We start from the raw sequence: 23,762 nt of genomic DNA on the forward strand, positions 1-23,762 counted from the left end.
TGTCCTGAATTTATGAATAATATCATTGATTTCCTGAAATCATATCCTATCTTGAGGGCTTATCTCTAGATTAGACCTTTCTTTGAAACTTCAGATTTGAATGTCCAGTTCTTGATTTATATCATCACTTGGACGTCTCAGAGAATCTCAACTGTTGACATATCCAACATATTGCTTCTGATTTCCTTTTCAAGGCTTTTCTCCAGTTTTTCTCATCTCAGTCATTGGAACCCGTATCTTCTCAGTTGTGTAAGCCAGAAACTAGTCATTATTTTTTATTTCTCTTTATCTCTCTCACTGACCCTCAACTTGGAGTACATTAGTAAGTTCTATAATTTCCACTTTGAGAATACATTCTGAATCTCATCACTTCTCTCCACCTTGCTAAACCATTTTAGTTAAAGTTGTAATCTCTTGTTTAGAATACTGCAGTAGCCTATTAACTGGTCTTCCTGATTCCTCTGTTGTTTCCCTACCTTCTGTTCTTTCCTCAGAAGCCATGGTGACCTTCTAAAACATGATTTGGCTGTTATCTCTTTGTGTTTAAACCTTGTATTTAAACTTTCCAGTGCCTCTTTATTGAATTTCCATTAAAATCCAAACTCTGCCTTCTTTCCTGGAGGAGAAATTGGCAACCCACTCTAGTATTCTTGCCTGAAAAATCCCGTGAACAGAGGAGCCTGCCAGGGTACATTTCATGGGGTCACAAAGAGTTGGACATGACTGAGCAACTGAGCATGCATGTACGCCTTCTTTCACGAAACCTGCGTGGTCTGATCCTGCTTAGCTCACTGTGGTTCAGCCACATTGTTTCTCTTTGAGTTCCTCAAATGCAGTGGATTTTTTCCAGTAGGCTTTTCTACGTGCTGTTTGTTTTGCCTGAAATGTTCTTCCGTAGACTTTCTATGTGACTGACTCCATGTGCTTCATTGTTAATTTTTAGGAGGGAATTCCTGACCAATCTAAGTAGGCCTGTCTGCATATTTCCTATCACAGCATCATGATAATTTCCTTCATAGCACTTTGTATTTTATAGTGTTTATTTACTGGTTTATAATGTGTCTCCCTGCTGGACTGAAAGCCCAGTGAAAGAAAGAATTTTGTCTTATTCATCACTTTATATTCCTTGTGTGGTACAGTGCTTTGTGCTTAGATGCTTGTAAATGTTTTTGAATGAGTAAATCACTGTAATTACATTTTTAAAAGCTATCTTATGTAAAACAATGCTATGGGTACTGGTAAAATATAGGTATATTAGTGTTGCACTTAACTGTGATATTTGTATAGTTAGTCTGAGCATAGGGATGTGTAAAAGAATTTTTTAGAAGTGCTTTCTGCTAGTATTATATATCCGTCATTAAGTTTTAACTGAGCAAACATTATATCTCACTGAACAAAGATGGTTAAGCAAATGCGATTAAAATTGAAACTAGAAAATAAATTCATTTTGTAGCAGGATGATAAATATGGAACATGGAAGATGATTCATTTTGTAGGCGGACTTCTAACTGTATTCATGATATCTAAAGGTATACATTAGGACTTCCCGGTATACGTTAAAAATTATAAATTATTCCCAATGTATTGTCTCCCATAAAAGGGAAAGGAAAGTGAGAAATAGAACAAGTTGATCTTGTAGACAAGTTACAGGGCTCTAAGATAGAAAAGCTGAACTTAATGTAAGTTTTTGTTGTTCAGAGATGTTAATAGGTATATCATCATGTGTCTCAGTCAAGGATCAGCTGAAACAGGTGTTTTTTTTAAATTAAATTGAGAAGGTATTGAAATGTATAGGAGGTGGGGTTCAAATCACAGCCCCCAAACTATGCAACTTCTTGACCTCTGAAACGTTGTTTCTTTGTGAAATGGAAATACTGATACATACCTTGTGCTAATTAAATGAGATGGCTTATTTAAAGCATCCTGCAGAGGATTTTGCACTTGGTAGTTGGGAGACGCTCACTCAGCCCTAGCACACTTTTCCGCACCCCGGGAGCACAGAGTTGTTTTGTCCTCATTCAGTTTCATTGTTCTGCAGGTTTTTCTGAGAAGTTTGACTCTTATCCCATAGTACAGGCAAGCCTTTTCTTTCTTCCTTTGTATTCTATTCTAATTCTGAACACTAATAAAATAATACTTCTGTGAATGAGTCATTTCAGATTGCTTTCAAACTAAAATTATGACAGGAAGTATCTCCTGGCTTTTCCTCTCTAGGTATTTTGTACGAGAATTAGGATAATTCACTAGATTTTTTTCATGTGGACTATAAACACACATTGACTTTCTCCTTCTGCCCAGATCTTCAGGTGCCTTTGTTTTCAAGACTTTTATATGGTATCTGCAAATGCTTCAGATCCTTAAATGATTAGGTTGGTTTTGTATTCAGTCATAATACTTCCCATTCCCTTAACTTGGTTCTTTTAATAAAGGTTTGGATGTATAGTGATTTTCAAATAGTTTGTGTAACTGCAGATAACTTTTATTCTGTTAAGGAAAGCAAGGTTTAGCTGGGGTTATATAAATTCAATAAATTAGAGAGATTTTTATGGCATTTTGGAGGTCTGTAATAAAAGTGAGAGAGGTAAGATTCTGAACCTGGTTTACAACTACTACCGGGAAACTCCTTTCAGTTAGGAAATCCACTACAAAGTAGCTACATAAAACAGTCCATAGACTCAAAATTGCAAACTTTAAGAATAGGAAAGAACCATTATTAGAAAATACAGCCTCTTTATTTCATCAGCATTTCCAAAAAATGTTGTGATATGTGTACTATATGCACATTAGCCAAGTTTTCAAATTGTATCATTGCAGAGCCTAAAGTTGGAGACCTGAAAGTTCTTGAGAAATCAGTTCTAAGTGTTTTAGAAATACTACTTTAGAAATACAGAAATAAAACCTGTAGTGTTCCCTTTGCCAGCCCAGGGAAAAGTCCTACAACGCCTGGGTATGTGTAGGTGGCAGGAGATGTCTGTAAGGCCACACCTTTCGCCCCTCCTCTCCCGCCTCCTCCCCCTTCTCCCTCCTTCCTGGCTTCCTTTCCTCCCTTGAAATCTTTAATGTTAGTACTTGGATTCTTGTATTTAAGGGCTTCCCTGGGGATGCAGAGGTTAAAGCGTCTTCCTGCAATGTGGGAGACCTGGCTTCAATCCCTGGGTCGGGAACATCCCCTGGAGAAGGAAATGGCAACCCACTCCAGTATTCTTGCCTGGAGAATCCCATGGACAGAGGAGCTTGGCGGGCTACAGTCCACAGGTCGCAAAGAGTCGGACACAACTAAGCAACTTCACTTTGCCAACTTCCTAGTTTCCATGAAATACATTGGCACTTCCTTGAAGGGAGTTATCTCAATCAGTATAAAAAAATAAGTTGAATTGTAAAGAATAGTTAATGAGCACATGTTTGTAGTTATTTGAACTGAAAAATCTTTCATGCAGCATTTTGAGAAGTCTGTAACAGGATAATCTTCTTTGCAATTTTTTCACATGAGTCACTTGTGACCCTAATGAGATTATGCAGATTTTATGTATTATAGTAATTGTTTCTTTTAACTTATTTTTGAAATTAAATGCCACCTGGTTACAGATGAGATTTTAATGTAGTTTTGGAACTTACTCCAGCTTCATAAGAATGTCATAGTGATATTTTTTCCTTGATATTAATTATTCTTGTTGCTATATGTGGTAAGAAATTAATCCCAAATAAATTATTATTCAAGGTTTTTTGTTATTATTTTTTGGTAGCTCAGTACCTTATTTAATGCTCACTTGTCAAAAGAATGGTAATCTAAAATTAGAGCCCGTTATATAACTCAACAGATAACATTGAGTACATGTTATAAGCCAATTGCCCTGCTTGGTGTTATGGAACAAATTATTGTCAAGAACTTTACAGTTTAGTTGGGAAGATTGCTCATCTGACCCAGGTAGTGAATAATTGTAAAAGAAATGTCACTAAAGTCGAACAGAACAGCTTTGTAAATCTGGGGTTTTCATAACCTTAGTATGAGTACTAGTACTAAGTGACTTCATTCCTGTCTGACTCTTTGTGAACTTTGGGTCCTAGCAAAGAAAATCATTGTTTCCTTAAGTAAACTCGAGTTAGTTTCTTTTCTCATAGTCCTTATTTTTAGGTATTATACAGACTAGGACAGTGTTATTTGTAAAATAATTACTGTTAACTAGATAATACATAATGTGGTGGCCAGCACTTCCACCTGAAATGATGCTTGATGAAGACTTATCTTAATGTAGACTAGTAAAATTAGTTTCTGTCGCTTTTGGAGGGATTACTGATTTACTTGGTTGCTCGATTTTCTGCTTTTTCAGAGTTAATTAGATACTGTTCTTAAGTTATTTTTCATCTGTTGATATTTGTTTTAAGGAAGGTAATCAGCATTATAATAAAGTTTCAAGAGAGTGATACACCAATATCTGCCACCAGGTTAATACTAGGATGCTGTTTTTGAAATTAATTTCAGTTAAACTTTATGCAGTGTCATTTTGTGGAAGAGAATGAGTAGGTTGCTTTTATCTAAGTTTCTAATAATCTGTATAGTCTTTATCTCTATGAAATAACATACCTTTTTAGGTAACAGTACTGTGGGAAGAGTATCGGTCTAGAAAACCAGAGATATGAGTTCGAGTTTCACTTGTGCTTGAGTAGTAGTTTACTCTTTGAAGCTGTATGACTTCCTTGGGCATTTTGTAAAAGTAGCTTTAAATAATGAAACCTAGAGGCTTTACTGGTGGCTCAATGGCACCACACTCCAGTATTCTTGCCTGGAAAAATGGATGGAGGAGCCTGGTAGGCTGCAGTCCACGGGGTTGCTAAGAGTTGGGCACGACTGAGCGACTTCACTTTCCCGCGTTGGAGAAGGAAATGGCAACCCACTCCAGTGTTCTTGCCTGGAGAATCCCAGGGATTGGGGAGCCTGGTGGGCTGCCATCTATGGGATCGCACAGAGTCGGACACAACTGAGGTGACTTAGCAGCAGCAGCAGCAGTGTTAAAGAATCTGCCTGCCAGTGCAGGAAACATGTGTTTAATCCCTGGATTGGGAAGATCCCCTGGAGAAGGGAATGGCTACCCACTCCAGTATGTTTGCCTGGAGAATTCCATGGACAGAGGAGCCTGGTGGGCTATGATCCATGGGGTCAGAAAGAGTCAGACACAACTGAATGACTAACACTTCCACTTTCAGGGATTTCCCTGGTGGGTCAGTGGTAAAGAATCTGCCTGACAGTGCAGGAGACATGGGTTTGATCCCTGGTCCAGGAAGATCCCACATGCCTTGGAGCAACTAAGTCCGTGTGCCACAGCTACTGAGCCTGTGCTCTAAAGCCAGGGGGCTGCAATTATTGAGCCCATGTGCAGCAAACTGTTGAAGCCCGAGCGCTCTAGAGCCTTTGCTCCACAACAGGGGAAGCCACTGCAATGAGAAGCCCATGCACCACAACTAGAGAAAAGCCCAAGCAGCAACTAAGACCTAGCACAGCCAAAAACATTAAATAAAAAAAATATTAAAAAAAAATAATGAAATCTAGAGTCTAGTGGTTGTAACTCCCAAAACAACGTCTTTCTGGCTTAGAGTGGTTGCTACACCTACCTGAAAGAGCAAATTGAGCAAATAGGGCATGTGGATAAGAATTTTTCATCATAGGTCAGATTGAATAGCTGTCAGCAGAAACCAGACTGAGTGGGCTGATAAAATGAAGGTTGGAAATTAGATAGTATTTTTTGCTAATTAATCTCCCCCCATTAATTTATTTTGATTTTTGTCTTTTCTCCTTCTTTTATTTTTATTTTTCACCAAGTATTGAAGCGTCATAAAATGTACACTTGTTTTTTGTATTGAGATTCTTTTGGACTAAGAAATCTGGAAACTTGGACCTTTGTGGTGGAAAGCAGGTCAGGCTAGAATTGAGAAGAAAGTGATTGAAAGAAAAAAAAACAGCATAAGCCTGAGTAGCAGCAACTTATCTCAAAATGTTTTGAGTTATTGTAGTAATATGTCCCAAGTAATATGTCAATTCTGAGATTCACTAGGTCAGTTTCTTATCTACATTATTAAGGTATGACTTAACATTGGTAAGTTTTTCTAACTGTTGAGGTTGTAGTTCAGATCTTCCTCTCAGTGTGTCAAAATTGTCATCCTCCGTTGATTGATGCTAACTGTCCATAACTTGTTTCAAAAGACATTTTTATGTCTTATTAAAAAGATCATATGTTAACTTGGTTCTGTTTCTATACAGTCATGGTCAGAGAGACACAGCACAGATTCTTCTGTTACGAGGAGCCAAGTATCTGTCAGATAAAAATGGAGTAACCCCTCTGGATTTATGTGTACAGGTATGTTGTTAATGTATATTCCTACTGTAGGCTACCCATTCCAGTATTCTTGGGCTTCCCTTGTGGCTCAGCTTGTAAAGAATCCACCTGCAATGCGGGAGACCTGAGTTTGACCCCTGGGTTGGTAAGTTCCCCTGGAGAAGAAAATGGCTAACCACTCCAGTATTCTGGCCTGGAGAATTCCACAGACTGTATAGTCCATGGGGTCACAAAGAGTCAGCCATGACTGAGCGACTTTCACTTCACGTCACTTTACTTTCTAATAGAAACTGAGACAGGTAAGATCGTTTTTTTTTTCCTCAAGTGAGAGGATGGGTGCAAAGATTCTTAGTCTGTTAAGAATTTGATCTTTAAAAGAAACTGTGATAGTATAAGAAATATATATTTGCCTATATCCCAGTTACGAACACAAGAGGTTCTAAGACCCTTGGAATCTCCAAAGTAATAAGAATGTCTTTTGTGTTTTAATGAGATGACTGATGACTGAAAGACCCTCGGTAGTTTCTGGAAAGGGACTGGTTGACAGATGAGCCATCCATGTTGTTAGAAGCAGCCTCTTCCCCCATTCCTGGGGAGGGAGTTGAGCTGGAGTCTGAGTTGAGTTACCAGTGACTGGGTAATTTAATCATTCATGCCTGTGTAATGGAAGTTTCATAAAAACCCTAAACAATGTGGTTCTCAGGGAGCTTCTAGGTTGATGAACACATCAAAGTGCTGAGAGGGTGGCTCACCCAGATAGGGCACAGAAGCTCTGTGCCCCTTCCTACATGCTTTGCCCTACGCATCTCTTCTACTTGCCTGTTCCTGAGTTGTAGCATTTATAGTAAACATGTAAGTAAAGTGTTTCCCTGAGTCCTATGAACAATTCTAGCAAATTATTAAACCCGAGGAGTAGGTCTTAGAGGACCTTGCTTATAGTTAGTCAAAAGGATGGGTGATGTGGACCTGTGATTGGCTTTTGAATTGGGGGCACTCTTGCAGGACTGACTCCCTCCTGTGTAGTGTGCCCTAACTCCAGGCAGTTAGCATCATAATTGAATTAAACGGTGGGACACCCAGTCAGTGTCCACAGAGAACTGGACAGTTGCTTGATGTGGAAGACTCACATATTTGGTACCAAACTTATATGTAGAAGAGACTAGTTTTCCTTTAGCAATTTTGTTTTTAAACCTAGATAATCTTAAATCTTGTTTTTAGGGTGGTTATGGAGAGACCTGTGAAGTATTAATTCAGTACCACCCTAGGCTTTTCCAGACAATTATTCAAATGACACAGAATGAAGATCTCCGAGAAAACATGGTAATACAATTGTGCTAATAGTGTGTAAATGAACAAGCTTTGTTCATATGTGGTGTATATGGCATTTTACAAATGTGTTTAGTAATTTTACTATGTAAATATTTAAATAATTTGAATTGGCTTATCTGCTTATAGGGTGAGTATGAATTGCATAATAATTAATAAACTTTGTGCTAATATTTGGCCCTGTGAGTCTTCTGTCCTCTGCACCTTTGATCTCTTCTTAAGATAATTAGAATATTTCCCATTGGTAGAGGAAAAGAACCTAAGAAGGAATATCATGTTATGATTAGCAATCACTAGTTTACTGAGCTCTGTATTTGTAATATACTCTTTGAATAATTATAAAGTTTAAGTTTTTTTTTTTTACAATTTAGAAGTTTTGCATTAATTTCCATAAAAAAAACTTGGTGATTTCTGTTCTATCTATTTATACTTTTTCACTGGGTGAGTTTGAACAAAGATTTTATGTCATCTTATCTCTGTATAAGCTTTTGATTTTATGCAAGGGCAGATATCTGTAAAGGACTTGATTCAGCTAATTGGGCTTTGGGATAACTTACCAAGCTAATAAGTACATCCTTTCTTGACGAAGTTTATTGGATTATTATGTAATTATATTTTTTATCTGTAAAAAATTTAGTTACGGCAAGTTCTGGAGCATTTGTCTCAGCAAAGTGAAAGCCAGTATTTAAAGATTCTAACAAGCCTTGCTGAAGTTGCCACAACAAACGGTCATAAATTGCTTAGGTAAGTGTTTAAAAATACACACAAATCAGTAGGCAGCAATATCTGTCAGCTTTGTCTCTTTTTAGGCTTTTCTGGGAATAGTTTATTTTGTTGATGCCTTTTGTCAGTGTTAAGATGTTCTAAAAATTTGTTGAGTTATCATTGTTTGTTTTGTTTTAAAGGACTAGGGCAATTAACTGAGGAGACTTTAATCTGTCTAAAGAGACTAAAATAGAGACTGACTTAAGTGGATTTTGGGTTATGTGTCTAGAATTTTATAAATGATTGCTTAGACTAGTCCTATGTGTAAAGTGTCAAGAATGTAGTTTAGGAAGCTTTAATTTACAAAACTGAGTATAGGCTACTATTCAACCCGGCAGTGTTCTTTATGAAAAATCAACTTTATAAAGAATCAACCCTCATGATTCTTTATAAAGTTTTCTCCCTGAACTGTGCCCCTCAGTTCAGTTCTTTGTTCTTTCCAATTCTGTGGTTTTAGTGGCTCATAATTAAGTCCATGAAGTTAATGCCTTTTTAATATTTTCGTGCACCTCCACTAATTTGTATATGGTTAGCCACCCCAGTTAGGACTAAACAGCCATTTAAAAATAGTTAATGTGTTATTCCTTAGCTTACAGATTTGGCCCACTTCTAGTTTGGATACTTTCTTCCTTTGTAGCTTTCTTTTTACTTCAACTTTTAATACAATGATGGTCTTAGAATAGATCATGATCTTCTCTGACCTCTGTGTGCAACTGGGTTTTGTTCCTCGCAGCTTGATGCTGCTTCTGTAAATCAGCTACATTGTCAAATCCATTATGTCAGCCCTTTATTCCTGTCTTCCTTCGTACTTTTCATATACTTCAGACCAGAATCATACTCGGGACTATTTGCTTAAAATGTTCCTTACATTCATGGTCCAAGATTGCTATCTTGGATTTATTTATTATCTGTTAAGTCTTTCTTAAACAGTCTTACTCGATAAACCATTTGCTAATTTTTCTATTATTCTCTTTTACCTTTAATACTGCTTTAGATACTGTCTTTAAGAGTCATAGAATTCTAGCTTAACGTAATGTTCTCCTTTTATTAGTCATTTCTGTTAATCCATTTATATGATGAGGCCCTTCTAAGACATGCTGAGTATAAGTGTGGCCTCTGGAGTTAGCTGGACTCAGGTTTAAATTCCGACATCACCATTAACTGTGTGTCTCCAGCAGGTAACTTTATGGAGTTTCTCTTCACCGTCCACCCATCTGGCCAGTACCTATTTTTGAGTGCCTGCTATCCACTAAGCCATCTGCTACAAAATGATGATTCAGTTCAGTTCAGTCACTCAGTCGTGTCTGACTCTTCACAACCCCATGAACCACAGCATGCCAGGCCTCCCTGTCCATCACCAACTCCCGGAGTCCACCCAAACCCATGTCCTTTGAGTCCGTGATGCCATCCAACCATCTTCTCCTCTGTCGTCCCCTTCACTTGCCTTCAATCTTTCCCAGCATCAGGGTCTTTTCAGTGAGTCAGTTCTTTGCATCAGGTGGCCAAAGTATTGGAGTTTCAGCTTTAACATCAGTCCTTCCAATGAACACCCAGGACTGATCTCCCTTAGGATGGACTGGTTGGATCTCCTTGCAGTCCAAGGGATTCTCAAGAGTCTTCTCCAACACCACAGTTCAAAAGCATCAATTCTTTGGCACTCAGCTTTCTTTATAGTCCAACTCTCACATCCATACAAGACCACTGGAAAAACCACCCCAACGGACCTTTGTTGGCAAAGTAATGTCTCTGCTTTTGAATATGCTATCTAGGTTGGTCATAACTTTCCTTCCAAGGAATAAGCGTCTTTTAATTTCATGGCTGCAGTCACCATCTGCAGTGATTTTGGAGCCTAGAAAAATAAAGTCAGCCACTGTTTCCCCATTTATTTGCCATGAAGTGATGGGACCAGATGCCATGATCTTCGTTTTCTGAATGTTGAGCTTTAAGCCAACTTTTTCACTCGCCTCTTTCACTTTCAGCAAGAGGCTCTTTAATTCTTCTTCACTTTCTGCCATAAGGGTGGTGTCATCTGCATATCTGAGGTTATTGATATTTCTCCTGGCCGTCTTGATTCCAGCCTGTGCTTCTTCCAGCCCAGCGTTTCTCATGATTAACACAGACAAAATCTCATCCTGTGTTTAATTTATATTCTAGTCAACGTTTAATTTCCTTGTTGAAAAATGATAGTAAATATCTTAATGAATTGTTGTGAGAATGAAATGTTAAGATGTTGTAAGCATACTGCCAAGCATCGTGTCTGGCACATAGTAGCGATGATGATGGTGATAATGATAGTTCTTTTTAAAATTCCTCATAATATCTTTATCCTGTTTTCCTACATTAGAAAACTTATTTGTTTTTTCTGCTTAAATATTTGCCCTATTTTCCACTCTTCCTAGTAATCAGAAGCTTTTGTATTTTTATGTTTCTCTGTTTTTGTTTTATGTTCACCTTTAATACATATCTAAGAAGCTTCTAATAAGCTATGGAATATTCAAATACATTATTTGCTTTAAACCTCACAGTAGCTTTGTGATGTAGGTATTATTTCCATTTTATATATAAGAAAATTGAAGTTCATTGATTTGCTAACTAGAAGAACCAGGACTTATATCCTTACTAATTAATGAAGAGCAGATCCTGGGCTCCAATTTGGCTCTTAAAAATGACAGGGTTATTAGTGGAACAGTGGAAACAGGGTAAGAAAAAGGGTTCCATGGCCAGAACAAGTTCTAAAACTGCTTTGCTAAACTGTACCGCCTCACCACTTACAAAGATACCTTTCAGATATCTTATGGAATCCATTATTTTGGCCAGTTTGGTCTGTAAACATCTTTGTTAGAATTGATAGTGAGTGTTAGAATTTGTTGTATTGGTGCTGTCTTGGCAAAACTAGTCCTCCTCTTGTGTTTCTTCTTTACTTTGACATACTACCACTTTTCACAACATTTTAGAAACCAAGTGTATGAATTTTTATGTCTGACACCAAGCAATTCTTTGGTAGGACACTTAGGACACCAGCTCGTATCCTACAGTTTAACTCAATTCTAACACTGTCTACCTGGAGAAAGCATCAGATCCCATAGGTTAAGGACTCAGTCCTAGGAGACTGCCCTCCACCTCAGAATCAGTTGCAAGTAGTAGATCCCCAGACTACCCACAACTTTTGTTACCTGACTACACACATCAGAGATTTTCATGATCACCTGCCATTTGGATTTCTAGAACAGCTCACAGAATTCAGGGAAACACTTTTTTTTTTTTTTTTTTACTAGTTCCCTTATGGCTCAGCTGATAAAGAATCCGCCTGTGATGCGGGAGACCTGGGTTGGGAAGATCCCCTGGAGAAGGGAATGGCTTCCTACTCCAGTATTCTGGCCTGGAGAATTCCATGTACAGTCCATGGGGTTGCAAAGAGTTGGACATGGCTGAGCAACTTTCACTTTTTTCATTTTATTAAAGGATGCTGTGACCATCTCCAGGGGATCTTCCCAACCCAGAGATCAAATCCATGTCTCCTGAGTTGGCAGGCAGGTTCTTTATCACCAGTGCCACCTGGCAAGCCTATAATAAAGGACACAGATGAACAACTAGATGAATAGATACATAGAATGAAGTCTGAAAGGGTCCAGAGTGCAGGAGTTGCCATAGAGTTGGGGTGTTTCACCCTTAAATTATGTGTATGTGTGTGCACGCTTGGAAGCTTGCTGAACCCCCAATATTTTTGTTTTTTTATATGGAAGTTTCATCACATAGATGTGTTAATCATTAATTCCATTTGCAGCCCCTACCCTCCTCTGGAGAATGGAGATTGAAGCTGAAAATTCCAAGCTTCTAATCATTACTTGGTCTTTCTAGTGACCAGCCCCCATTCAAAAACCCAGTAATAGTTGGCTAATTACAACAAAATATACTGGTTTCACCCAAGAAGTTCCATGGGATTTAGGAACTCTGTTTCAGGAACTGGGGTCAAAGACCCAATGTGAGAATGAAAGATGCTCCTAATGTACTTATCAGTTTGGAAATTGTAAGGGTTTTAGGAGCTTCATACCAGGAAAGTTGGGAGAGGGGCAGAAGACAATACTTATTTTTTCTACTATCTCACAGCTACCAGGTTAGTTTCTTAAGAAGACCTCAAATACAGATCATCCCTCTCTGCCAGTTTAGTTTAATGGTACTTTTTGCAGATTGTCTTTATTTTTTTCATTTATTTGTGAATCATTTTATGTTTCTTAACTCACAAGGTGATATAATTTTGGCCATTTAAAATGAAATTTTAATTAAAATAATTCAAATATGTATTATTAATTAGCAACGATTGAGATGTTCTTTAGCGTACTTTGGGAAAAATGGATAGCCTTCTGTCTAACTGATATTAGGAATATTTGTTAAAGATAAATATTTAATGAGGGCCCTTTTGCACATAGTGTTGTATTTCACTAAATAAGTGAGTCATCTTTGTTCCTATATAGTTATGATTGAAGGTGAAGATAGTTATCGGTGTGCTATCTTTGTAAAAGAGAAATGTAAAAGAGAAATCACAGCTGTTTGCTAAATAAGACATTGACTGAAATTATACTCTTATATTAACCAAAAGTAAGTAAGTTGACAGGGCTTTGAATTAGGAAGTTTACAATATAAAAGTTAAATTAACTTTTTAAAAGGCAAATATTAAAAAGTTAAATTAACTTTTTAACTCTTATATTGAGACCTGGTGGCTTGTGAAGAAATTTTCATTTTATGATGAGCTGGAGCAGTTTGTGATGAAGTTTGGATTCTATGATCTTTCTGTATAATATGAAAGATATTTCACAGGTTGGAAGGTGAAAAATAATATTGTTTAGATCAGTGACTTAACTTGGAAGAAGTTTAAACTGGGTAAACTAATATTCATATAGTCTAATAATCTTAGATTATTTCTTGTTGTTGTTGTTGTTCAGTCGCTAAGTCGTGTCTGACTCTTTGTGACCCCATGAATTACAGAATGCCAGGCTTCCTCGTCCTTCACTATCTCCCTTAGTTTGCTCAAACTCATGTCCATTGAATCAGTGATGCCATCCAAACATCTCATCCTCTGTCACCTATTTCTCTTGCCCTTACTCTTCCCAGCAAGTCTTTCCCAAGCAAGGTCTTTTCCAGTAGGTCAGCTCTTCCCATCACGTGGCCACAGTATTGGAGATTCAGCTTCAGAACCAGTCCTTCCAGTGAATATTCATGCTTTATTTCCTTTAGGATTGACTGGTTGAATCTCCTTGCTTTCCAAGGGACTTCCAAAGAGTCTTCTTCAGCACCACTGTTCGAAAGCATCAGTTCTTTGGTGCCCAGCCTTCTTTATGGTCCAACTCTCACATCTGTGCATTACTTATGGAAAAACCATAGCTTTGACTATATGGACCTTTGTTGGCAAAGTGATATCTCTGCCTTTTAATACACTGTCTAGGTTTGTCATAGTTATTCTTCCAAGTAGCAAGCGTCTTTTAATTTTGTGGCTGCAGTCACCATCTGCATTGATTTTGGAGCCCAAGAGAATGAAATCTGACAGTTTCCACATTTTCCCCGTCTATTTGCCATGGAGTGATAGGACCAGATGCCATAATCTGCATTTTTTGAATATTGAGTTTTAAGCTAACTTTTTCATTCTTCTCTTTCACCTTCATCAAGAGGCTCTTTAGTTCCTCTTCACTTTCTTCCATTTAAGTGGTATCATCTGCATATTTGAGATTGTTGATATTTCTCCCAGCAATCTTGATTCCAACTTGTGATTCATCCAGCCTGACATTTTGCATGATGTACTGTGCATGTAAGTTAAATAAACAGGGTGACAATGTACAGCCTTGATGTACTCCTTTCCCAATTTAGAACCAGTCTGTTGTTCCATATCCAGTTTTAACAGTTCCTTCTTGTCTTTCATACAGATTTCTCAGGAAGCAGGTAATATGATTTCGTATTCCCATCTCATTAAGAATATTCCTTAGTTTACTGTGATCCACACAGTCAAAGGCTTTAGCATATTCAGTGAAGCAGAAGTAGAAGTAGTTTTTTTTGGAATTCCCTTGCATTTTCTATGATCTGATGGATGTTGGCAATTTGATCTCTGGTTCCTCTGCCTTTTTAAAATCCAACTTGTACATCTGGAAATGCTTGGCTCACATACTGCTGAAGCCCAGCTTGAAGGATTTTGAGCATTACTTTCCTAACATGTGAAATGAGTGGAATTGTATGGTAATTTGAACATTCTTTGGCGTTGCCTTTCTTTGGGATTGAAATAAAACTGACCTTTTCCAGTCCTGTGGCTACTACTGAGTTTTACTCCAAGGCCAAACTTGCCTGTTATTCTAGGTATCTCTTAACTTCCTTCCTACTTTTGCTTTCCAGTTTCCTATGATGCGAAGGACATCTTTTTGGGGGTGTTGGTTCTAGAAAATTGTAGGTCTTCATAGAATATTTCAGCTTCATCTTCTTTAGCTTCTTCGTCAGTGGTTGGGGCATAGACTTGGGTTACTGCGAGGTTGAATGATTTGCCTTGGAAATGAACCGAGATCATTCTGTCATTTTTGAGAGTGCAACCGAATACTGCATTTCAGACTCTTTTGTTGACTATGAGGGCTACTCCATTTTTTATAAGGGATTCTTGCTCACAGTAGTAGATACAATGGTTATTTGAATTAAATTTGCCCATTCTCATCCATTTTAGTTCACTGATTCTTAAGATGTCAGTGTTTGCTCCTCCTATCTCCTGTTTGACCACATCCAATTTACCTTGATTCATGGACCTAACGTTCCAGGTTCCTTTGCAGTATTGTTCTTTATGGCATTGGACTTTACTTTCGCCACCAGATAGAACCACAGCTGGGCATCATTTCCGCTTTAGCTCAGCGTCTTTATTCTTTCTGTAGCTATTTCTCTGCTCTTCCCCAGTAGTATATTGGATACCTACTGACCTGGGGAGTTCATCTTTCAGTGTCACATCTTTTTGCCTTTTCATATTATTCATGGGTTTCTCAAGGCAAGAACACTGAAGTGGTTTGCCATTCTCCTCTCCAGTGGACTACGTTTTGTCAGGCCCTAACTAGCAGGGACGTGCCTTTAGCCACTCAGTGTAGCTGAATGGCATGCCCAGGACCCTAGTTGTCCCACTGCTGGTCCTCATTGAGTGTATAATGACTATTATTAAACTATGTTAATAATTGATGATATTCATACTCCATTAAGAAAATACTTCTTACTGTAAAATTAACTCATGAAGTTCTCTAGATCAGGTACTTAAAGTGAATATTTATATATATGGTAATTTCACTGAGGGAAATTAAATTCAGATCTTTCTCATAGAAAAATTTGAGAGTCATTGGATCTAACGTTGCAATAGCTGCAACACAATAAAAGAAAGAAATATTAGTTTTAACCAAGTTCCTTTTTTCTTTTGTCAGTCTCAAGAGTCTTATGTTGTAGAATTAAAAGCAACTTTGTAAAGGCAAATATGTTAAAATCCATGCAAGTTAAACTAAAGATTCTATGCACATTAGATCCACAGTTACTAAAACAAAAAGTTTTGCTAATGTGTTGTAGCTATCCTAGTCAAATACAGTATGGATGACAATAGCTGTTATATTTTACTAACACTTGTAACTGATAGTTAATTTTTATTTATTATTTTTAATAATTTTTAGAATGAGGAAACAGCATGAATGTTGAAATTAAAATGTCATGAAATTTTGGTTCAGTTGTCATTAGAATAGAGAATAGCCTCTGATTTTTCACTTATCAAATCAGAATACTTAGAATAGGCATTTGCTATTTCTTCATTACTAATCATTATTGTTTTCAGTGTTAGAGGATACCCAAAAATATCATAAAGGAAGATTTTAATGAACTGAGAAAGGTTGGGTAAGCTTTGATGATTAAATTTATACAACGGCAGTCAAACCATTCTGCCCAAATGTTTATACAGCTCTTTACTCTGCTTTTGTGTACCATTGTAATACAAGATAACTTACGTTGAAGGTTTCGAAATAAAACCACCCCCTGAACAACAATGACAAATTTTTGTTTTCAAGATCAGTTGTTAGATTCCATACACTTTTAGTGGAACTCCGTCATTTTCTCAGTGGAAGAGTAATGATTGATATCCATAATGATGATGAACAATTTCCAGGTGCTATGAGATTTTAGAGGACTTTTTGATTTGTCAAAGAAAAGTTACATTATATTTAATATGGTTTAGAATTACTTTTATCAGCCTTTTTCATAGTAGGATATATTTCTTTTATGTATAGTCATTAGACAACCCATTATATAGAGAACCACCCTGATACAGATAGTAACTTTAAGATTATTTAATTTGTATATGTTCTGTATGTGAACATTTGGTTTCTATTCTGGGTTGGGCTAGGGAAAATGGGGTTATGGATAGAAAAACAAAGTTCAACCTCTACCATTGACTTGTAAGTTGGCCTAATATTATAATCAACATTTCTACTATTGGTTCTCAGTGAAATGTTCTCAAGAGTTCTAAAGAATCAGCTTAATTTATAATTAAGTGGTGATTTTCTTCATATTTTATACTTTGATCACTGGTATATTCTAGTTGCTTAAAAGCTAATAACTCATTCATATGCAATCCAAATAATGTATATTTGCTAACTTTCTGGTAAAACATTCCATCCCATATCATGATAGGAAAGAAATTTTACTCATTAAATTATCAAACAGATGGTAAGCGTAATAAAAATGTTTTAAAATAAGTATTTTTAAGATGAATTTGTTTTATTCCACCTAATCTGTTCATATTTTAATTTTTATTTTCAGCATATCTAGTAATTACGATGCTCAAATGAAGAGCCTTTTAAGGATTGTGAGGATATTTTGTCATGTCTTTCGAATTGGTCCATCCTCTCCCAGTAATGGAATTGATATGGGCTACAATGGGAATAAAACTCCAAGGAGCCAGGTGTTCAAGGTCAGAAAAGTATATGATGTTGTTAGGAAGATAGATGTAAAAGAGATGAATTTGACAAAGCGAACATTCATTAATCAGAAACCTCTTGAACAGGATGTAACTTTGGTTTATACCTGTGACTGACACTTTTTATTTTTTTATTTTTTTGTTTTTGTTTTTTTTTGACTGACACTTTTTAAACTAAGACCTTTCTCCTTTCTTCTGTCTAATCAGCAGCAAGTCAGTTGGTGAGCTTTCTATGTTTCTCTTACAAGTGAAATTTTAATTCCACTAGTCTTTTATTCTAATAAGAGTAATGATTTTTAATGTTTAAATCTAATTAAATCTACTTAAAAAAAAACCCCGGGAGTTGGTGATGGACGGGGAGGCCTGGAGTGCTGCAATTCATGGGGTCGCAAAGAGTCTGATATGACTGAGCAACTGAACTGAACTGAAAAAAATCGGATTAGAGGTCTTAAATGTAGCCATCACAATTAAAAAAAAAAATATTTCTTATTCAGAAAGAGAGAAAACATCCAGTTTTTATTTAGGTTTTATTATCTTGTGTGTTGTGTGTGTGTGTGTTTGTTTTTTAAAGTAAGTTTACTTTAATTTATTGGGTTTACTAGCAATTCCTGGGATAACTTCAAGTTAAGAAACATTGAGATATTTTCTTAATGTATTTTGTATTGCATCAGCTTTGTGTCTTTTTCCCCTTCCTTTTTTTCCCTCATTGTGCCATCTCCTGGAAGAAGGAAGTTGTGCATCTTATAATTCAGATTTTGGCTTTTCAGTGTACCACTTTCTTTAATACTGATTAGAAGTGATAATTTCTTGTCTTTGTAAAATTCGAATCTGAATTATTGATCTGTTTTGTTAGTGCTGTTTTAAGTGGGTTTTACTGCTCAGACATTCACATTACAGAAGTTGTTCTTAATGTGTTTCTAAATATGACTCATGCTGTTAGTTACTAAATCTACCCTGATTGATTTTTCTACTTGTTCTTCTATTCATCTGTAATGATGGGTAAACAATCAAACCAAATATAGATACAGTCACTATAGACAAACTGAGTATAGATTATATTTATTATTGTCTTTGTTTTGTTATGGTTTCAATTTGCCACCTATTGCTAATGATATCAGAAAATAATTATGTGCTAATAAGTAACCTCTTTATAGGCAGTTAGTACTTGATTTAAATGTTATTTTTCTACCCAGCCAGTCAGTACAGATAAAACATAGTAGAAAAAGATATCAGTGTTTATTTTAGCATTTCTCTTATGGAATCCAGACTCTTTGTTTTCATTGTTATATATCAATGAAGTATATAGTGTATTAGTTTGGTACAAAAGTAATTGTGGTTTTAAATGGTTGCACTTTGCCATATGGTACTGGAATAGTTTCTTAAATAAATATGGTTATGTTATAGATGATTTTAATGCACATTTCTCACTTTTTTTTTTTGCTAATGACATCAGTTGCCATTTATATTTATTTTAGACTATAGAAATTATGTTAAAAAATAAAATTCAAGCAATTTAAAACATTTGAGTTCAAAATGGGTTGCAAAGCAGCAGAGACAACTTGTAACATCAACCATACATTTAGCCCAGGAACTGCTAATGAATGTACAGTGCAGCGGTGGTTCAAGAAGTTTTGCAAAGGAAATGAGAGCCTTGAAGATGAGGAATGTAGTGATTGGTCATCAGAAGTTGACAACGACCAATTGAGAGCAGTCATCAAAGCTGATCCACTTAAAACTACACAAAAAATTGCCAAAGGACTCAATGTCAGCCATTCTGTAGTCATCCAGCATTTGAAGCAAATTGTAAAGATGAAAGAGCTCAATAAGTGGGTGCCTTATGAGCTGACCAAAAATCAAAAAAATCGTCGTTTTGAAGTGTTGTCTTCTCTTATTCGATGCAATAGCAATGAACCATTTCTTGATCTAATCGTGACATGTGATGAAAAATGGATTTTATATGACAACTGACGATGATCAGCTCAGTGGTTGGACCAAGAAGAAGCTCCAAGGCACTTCCTGAAGAGAAATTTGCACCAAAAATAAGTCATGGTCACTGTTTGGTAGTCTGCTGCTGGTCTGATCCACTACAGCTTTATGAATACTGGTGAAACCATTACCTCCGAGAAGTATGCTCAGCAAATGGATGAGATCCACCAAAAGCTGCAATGCCTGCAACCGGTATTGGTCAATAGAATGGTACCAGTTCTTCTCCATGACAGTGCCCGACCACATGTTGCACAGCCAACACTTCAAAAGTTGAACAAATTGGGCTATGAAGTTTTACGTCATCTGCCGTGTTCACCTGACCTCTCACCAGCTGACTGCCACTTGAAGCATCTCAACAACTTTTGTAGGGAAAACACTTCCACAACCAGCTGGAGACAGAAAATACTTTTCAAGAGTTCATCTAAACCTGAAGCATGGGTTTTTACACTATAGGAGTAAAAAAACTTATTTCTCGTTGGCAAAAATGTGTTGATAGTAGTGTTCCTATTTTGATTAATAGAGATGTGTTTGAACCTAGTTATAATGATTTAAAATTCATGGTCCAAAATCACAATTACATTTTCATCAACCTAATATAAAGTTCTTTACTTATGTTTTATTTCATTTGTTAGTGTCTTTATTTCTCTTCTTGAGGAATTTTTTTTTCTGTGTCATTGACAATTGCTTTTGTTTCTGACCACTTATTTTCTCTTAAATTTTGACCTTTCTCTTTGGTAAAACATTTTTGTTACAAAACTCAGTCAGTTGTTTTTTTTTTAAACATTAGCAAGTGTTGCTCTTAAGGAATTAATTTCTTTCTATCTAATTTTATCAATTAATTGTGTGGACTTTTTAGAGGATGGCAAAATGATCTGCCCTCCCACTTACAAGGATAAAAAATAGAAACTACATTGTGATCCATGTATTTAATGTCTTCTGTTCCTTGTGGGATGATTGAAGTTATAAAAATCTGAACCATCTGCTGAGTTGCTACAATGTAAGATTGGAAATACCATTTTAATTTTTACCACATTTTGTCTAAGGTATCGGTTGCTCCATACTTTCTGTTTCATTAGCTAGGTACTCTAACATGTCACTTTATTGCTGGGATTAGCTAATGGGTTTTCCATTAAGAATGAGTGGGTTTATAGGCCATGTGTTTTTAGTAGGTGAAATTGTTTAACATCCTGTTACTAGTTTTCTGATTTATCTTAGAAGTACTTTAAGTTAATCTTAACACTTAGCCATTCTTTCAGTGTTAAGAGATTTTTATCTAGAGCCTTGCAAACTTTGAAACATCTGAAGGAGAAGGTAGTTCTGGTTATTGAAGCAGGGTGAGCATGAGGAAGACAGTCTAGGCTTCTTGAATCCTGATACATTCTTTTTTTGTGAGTAGTAAACTGTGACTATTAATGGCTTCATAGATTTATAACTGGAGAAATTTGGAAGCTGAGAAAGATTGAGAAACTTTTAAGATCTTATCTTTTGGATTATGGCATTTGACATTAGGAGGTGAGACTAGATTAATCAACAGAATTTCAAAATACTGTTGATGAATTTAAGTTAATAAAGCTTCCCTATCAAATTTGTATCTAATTTGGCACATGGATAGTGAAGTTTTTTTAATTGTCCAACAAGTTTGGGATTTTTATGTTACAGCTTTGACTTGTTAATTTGAAATGTTTTGAAAATCACGTATGATTGTCAAATCATTGATGTTACCGGTAGAATATAGTTCTGTGGTGAAAATCAACTCAAGAAATGAAGTATTATTTCCATAGTGCCAAGAAGCCTAATATTTTCCATAGCCATTGACTCATTTTTCTATAACATTTGATATGTATGGTTCTATGTATCTAGTGTTTTATCAGTATTATTTATAAATAGATGTGGTTTGCAATTATTTATTTTTAATTTTTAAAACTTATTTTAATCTTTTTTGTCTGTGACTGCTGCTCCAGTTAGAAATTAAAGTTATTTTCACAGCATTCTTTTTGTTATTGAGGAATGAATCTTCTGAACAAGTCTTCAAAGGGACAACTCCCTAGGTAAAAATGCTTTAAGGTTGAGATTTCTTTTTAGTGCACATATGAATGAGGAAATATACAGTGAGAAAAAGAGAAAATAAGGAAAGGCCTAAGATAACTGACTACTTCTCTGCTTTTTTTCCTCATTCTCTTTTAATTCTTAGCTGTACTGCTTTATTGAAAACTCTTTCTAGCTTTTCTCAGTATCGTTCTTGTCACTGTCATTTTTACACAGATCAGCTTTTTTGGATATTATTTCTGGAATTATTCAAACTTCACCTTTAATTTTTTCAGGTTGTCAGCTTTTGAGAATAGGATGGTTGCAGTTCAGGCTCAGTGCTCTCATCTGCACGTGAGCACTAGGTATCGCTTCCTGCCTTAGCCTTCATCTCCATCCAGTGTGGAGATTTTCTGAGTTTTGTCAACTCAGAGGCCATTTATTCCTTTTGTTTGAAGCAGTTTTTCATCACCACCTGTTCTTTCTTTGGAGGGCATTTATTTTTTGATGTAAAGCTAAAATAGTTTTGCTGACATAAAAAGTTCTTTTTCATGTTTTATAGCAGGGCTAATGTTTTTCTCATGAAGAGAAACTATAGACCCAAACCTGGATCATGATTAAAATTAAGACATTTTCAGTGAAGGTACCGTGTCAGTGTTGATGGCTGCTGGTGCTTCTTGTCCTTCTTTTAAGCAGTTCAGCCATCCTTTAAGAAGTTAGGCAACCAACTCCTGTGCCTAACCTTGGAAAAGCCTTGTTTGTGGGAGAGAAGGGTGCTCATTTCAACCTCAGAAAATGTTTCTCAGAAATTAGCTTCTCACTTTGTGAACCTGTTTACCTAGGCTGTATTAATTAAATATATGTTGAATGAATGAACTGTTTTTTTGTTGATGGTGGAAGGGTTTTTTCCTTCTTGCTTTTTGGTTTAATATTTAAGTGAAAACTTAAGGGTGATTTAAGTGTTTGCAGATTCAATAAGTAGAATATTCTCAAAAAGAGAATGTTCTGGAAATCTGAAGATAGGCTGAAGGTAATAGGGGATTTATTAGATAAGAATTTCTTGACAGAACAGAACTTTAGAAAGTTCTAAATATGGTTGTGTAATCTCTTTACAATACTGGCCTTTAAAAAATAAGAATCTTTTACTTGAAATAGTTAAGGGTGGGATTTTCAGAAGCAGATGTCTGGTTTGTAGCATTCTGTGATCATATAAGAATCAAAAAGTAAGATTAATTTTTATATTCATTTGTAGAAAGACTCTCATTAGGAATATTGAGAATAGTGTGGGAATGGAAGACTATTTAACTGCTATCTCCCCTGCCCGCCTGTGCCTTCACTGTTCATTTTTATTTAGGTTTTAAAATGTTCTAATAGGTCTTTTTTTCCTCCAAGTTTTATTGAGCTATGATTGTTATATAAAATGTTGAGTAACTTCATGATATAGTGTTATGATTTCATATAAGTATGTACTGCAAAATCTTTACTCCAGTAAGGTTAGTTAACACATCCTTCACCTTACATAATCACTACTTTGTTGCTCTTGTTGTGCTGAGAACATTAAAGCTTTACTCTTGTAGCAACTTTTAATTGTACAATACAGTGTTGATAACTATAGTGACCATGCTGTACATTAGATCCCCAGCAGCATGTCTTTTGATAGTAGTTGGGCATTTATATTTCTCCTTCTGTTAAAAACTACTATTTACTAGAGATGATGTATGTATTTCGTCTTCTCCATTCCTTAGTCCTGTTGTAGCATTTGTGATCACATGGTATTTTAAAGATAAATTTTCATTTGCTGTTAATTTACAAGAAACATTTCATTATTCTCAAAAGGAATATTTTATATAGTATAGAAATAATAAACTTTATTCCCATTTTATTTTTTATTAAGCTGTTAATCTTTACTTTGAATTATGGATTTGCTAGCCAAATTTGGTAATTACTATTATTAGAGATGAGTTGTGTGTGATTGGGTATGCCTCTGTGTGTATGTGTACTTGTAAATGCCGTGATATCTAAAATTCCTTGTAAATTTTCAAAATCTCAGAGATTATGTGTAAAGAAAAAGGCAGTAAACCAAGTTGCTTATTAAGTTCTTTATGAATACTTATTTTTTAAATTGAAAAGCAACGTAATTAAAAACAGTTGACAACATTAATACAGTAAAGATTTTAGGGAAATCTCATAAAGGTAATAATGGTTTTGAAAGTAAATAATTGAAAAATTTTAAAAGAATGAAGATTGCTTATAAATTTTTTTGTTAGAGTTTAGTTTTCCTTTTTTTATTCCAAGGAATAAATAAATACAAAATAAGCTTTTGCTATAAATGAAGTAATTATATGATATTTATATTTTTGTTACTTATC

General features: G+C 35.8%; 1 protein-coding gene across 4 annotated transcripts in view; it reads left to right on the top strand.

Moving 5' to 3' along the window:
• HACE1 (HECT domain and ankyrin repeat containing E3 ubiquitin protein ligase 1) overlaps positions 1-23,762 on the top strand; it is a 106,335-nt gene that overhangs the window by 37,561 nt on the left and 45,012 nt on the right. For all 4 annotated transcript variants that reach the window (XM_060419218.1, XM_004011242.5, XM_042253365.1 and 1 more), the window contains 4 exons: positions 6,254-6,350; positions 7,548-7,649; positions 8,293-8,399; positions 17,226-17,376. In XM_060419218.1, coding sequence (XP_060275201.1) covers positions 6,254-6,350; positions 7,548-7,649; positions 8,293-8,399; positions 17,226-17,376 — 457 coding nt within the window. The remainder of the gene's footprint in view (positions 1-6,253; positions 6,351-7,547; positions 7,650-8,292; positions 8,400-17,225; positions 17,377-23,762) is intronic.

Source organism: Ovis aries, chromosome 8 (genome assembly GCF_016772045.2).
Source record: "Ovis aries strain OAR_USU_Benz2616 breed Rambouillet chromosome 8, ARS-UI_Ramb_v3.0, whole genome shotgun sequence".
NCBI lineage: Eukaryota > Metazoa > Chordata > Mammalia > Artiodactyla > Bovidae > Ovis > Ovis aries.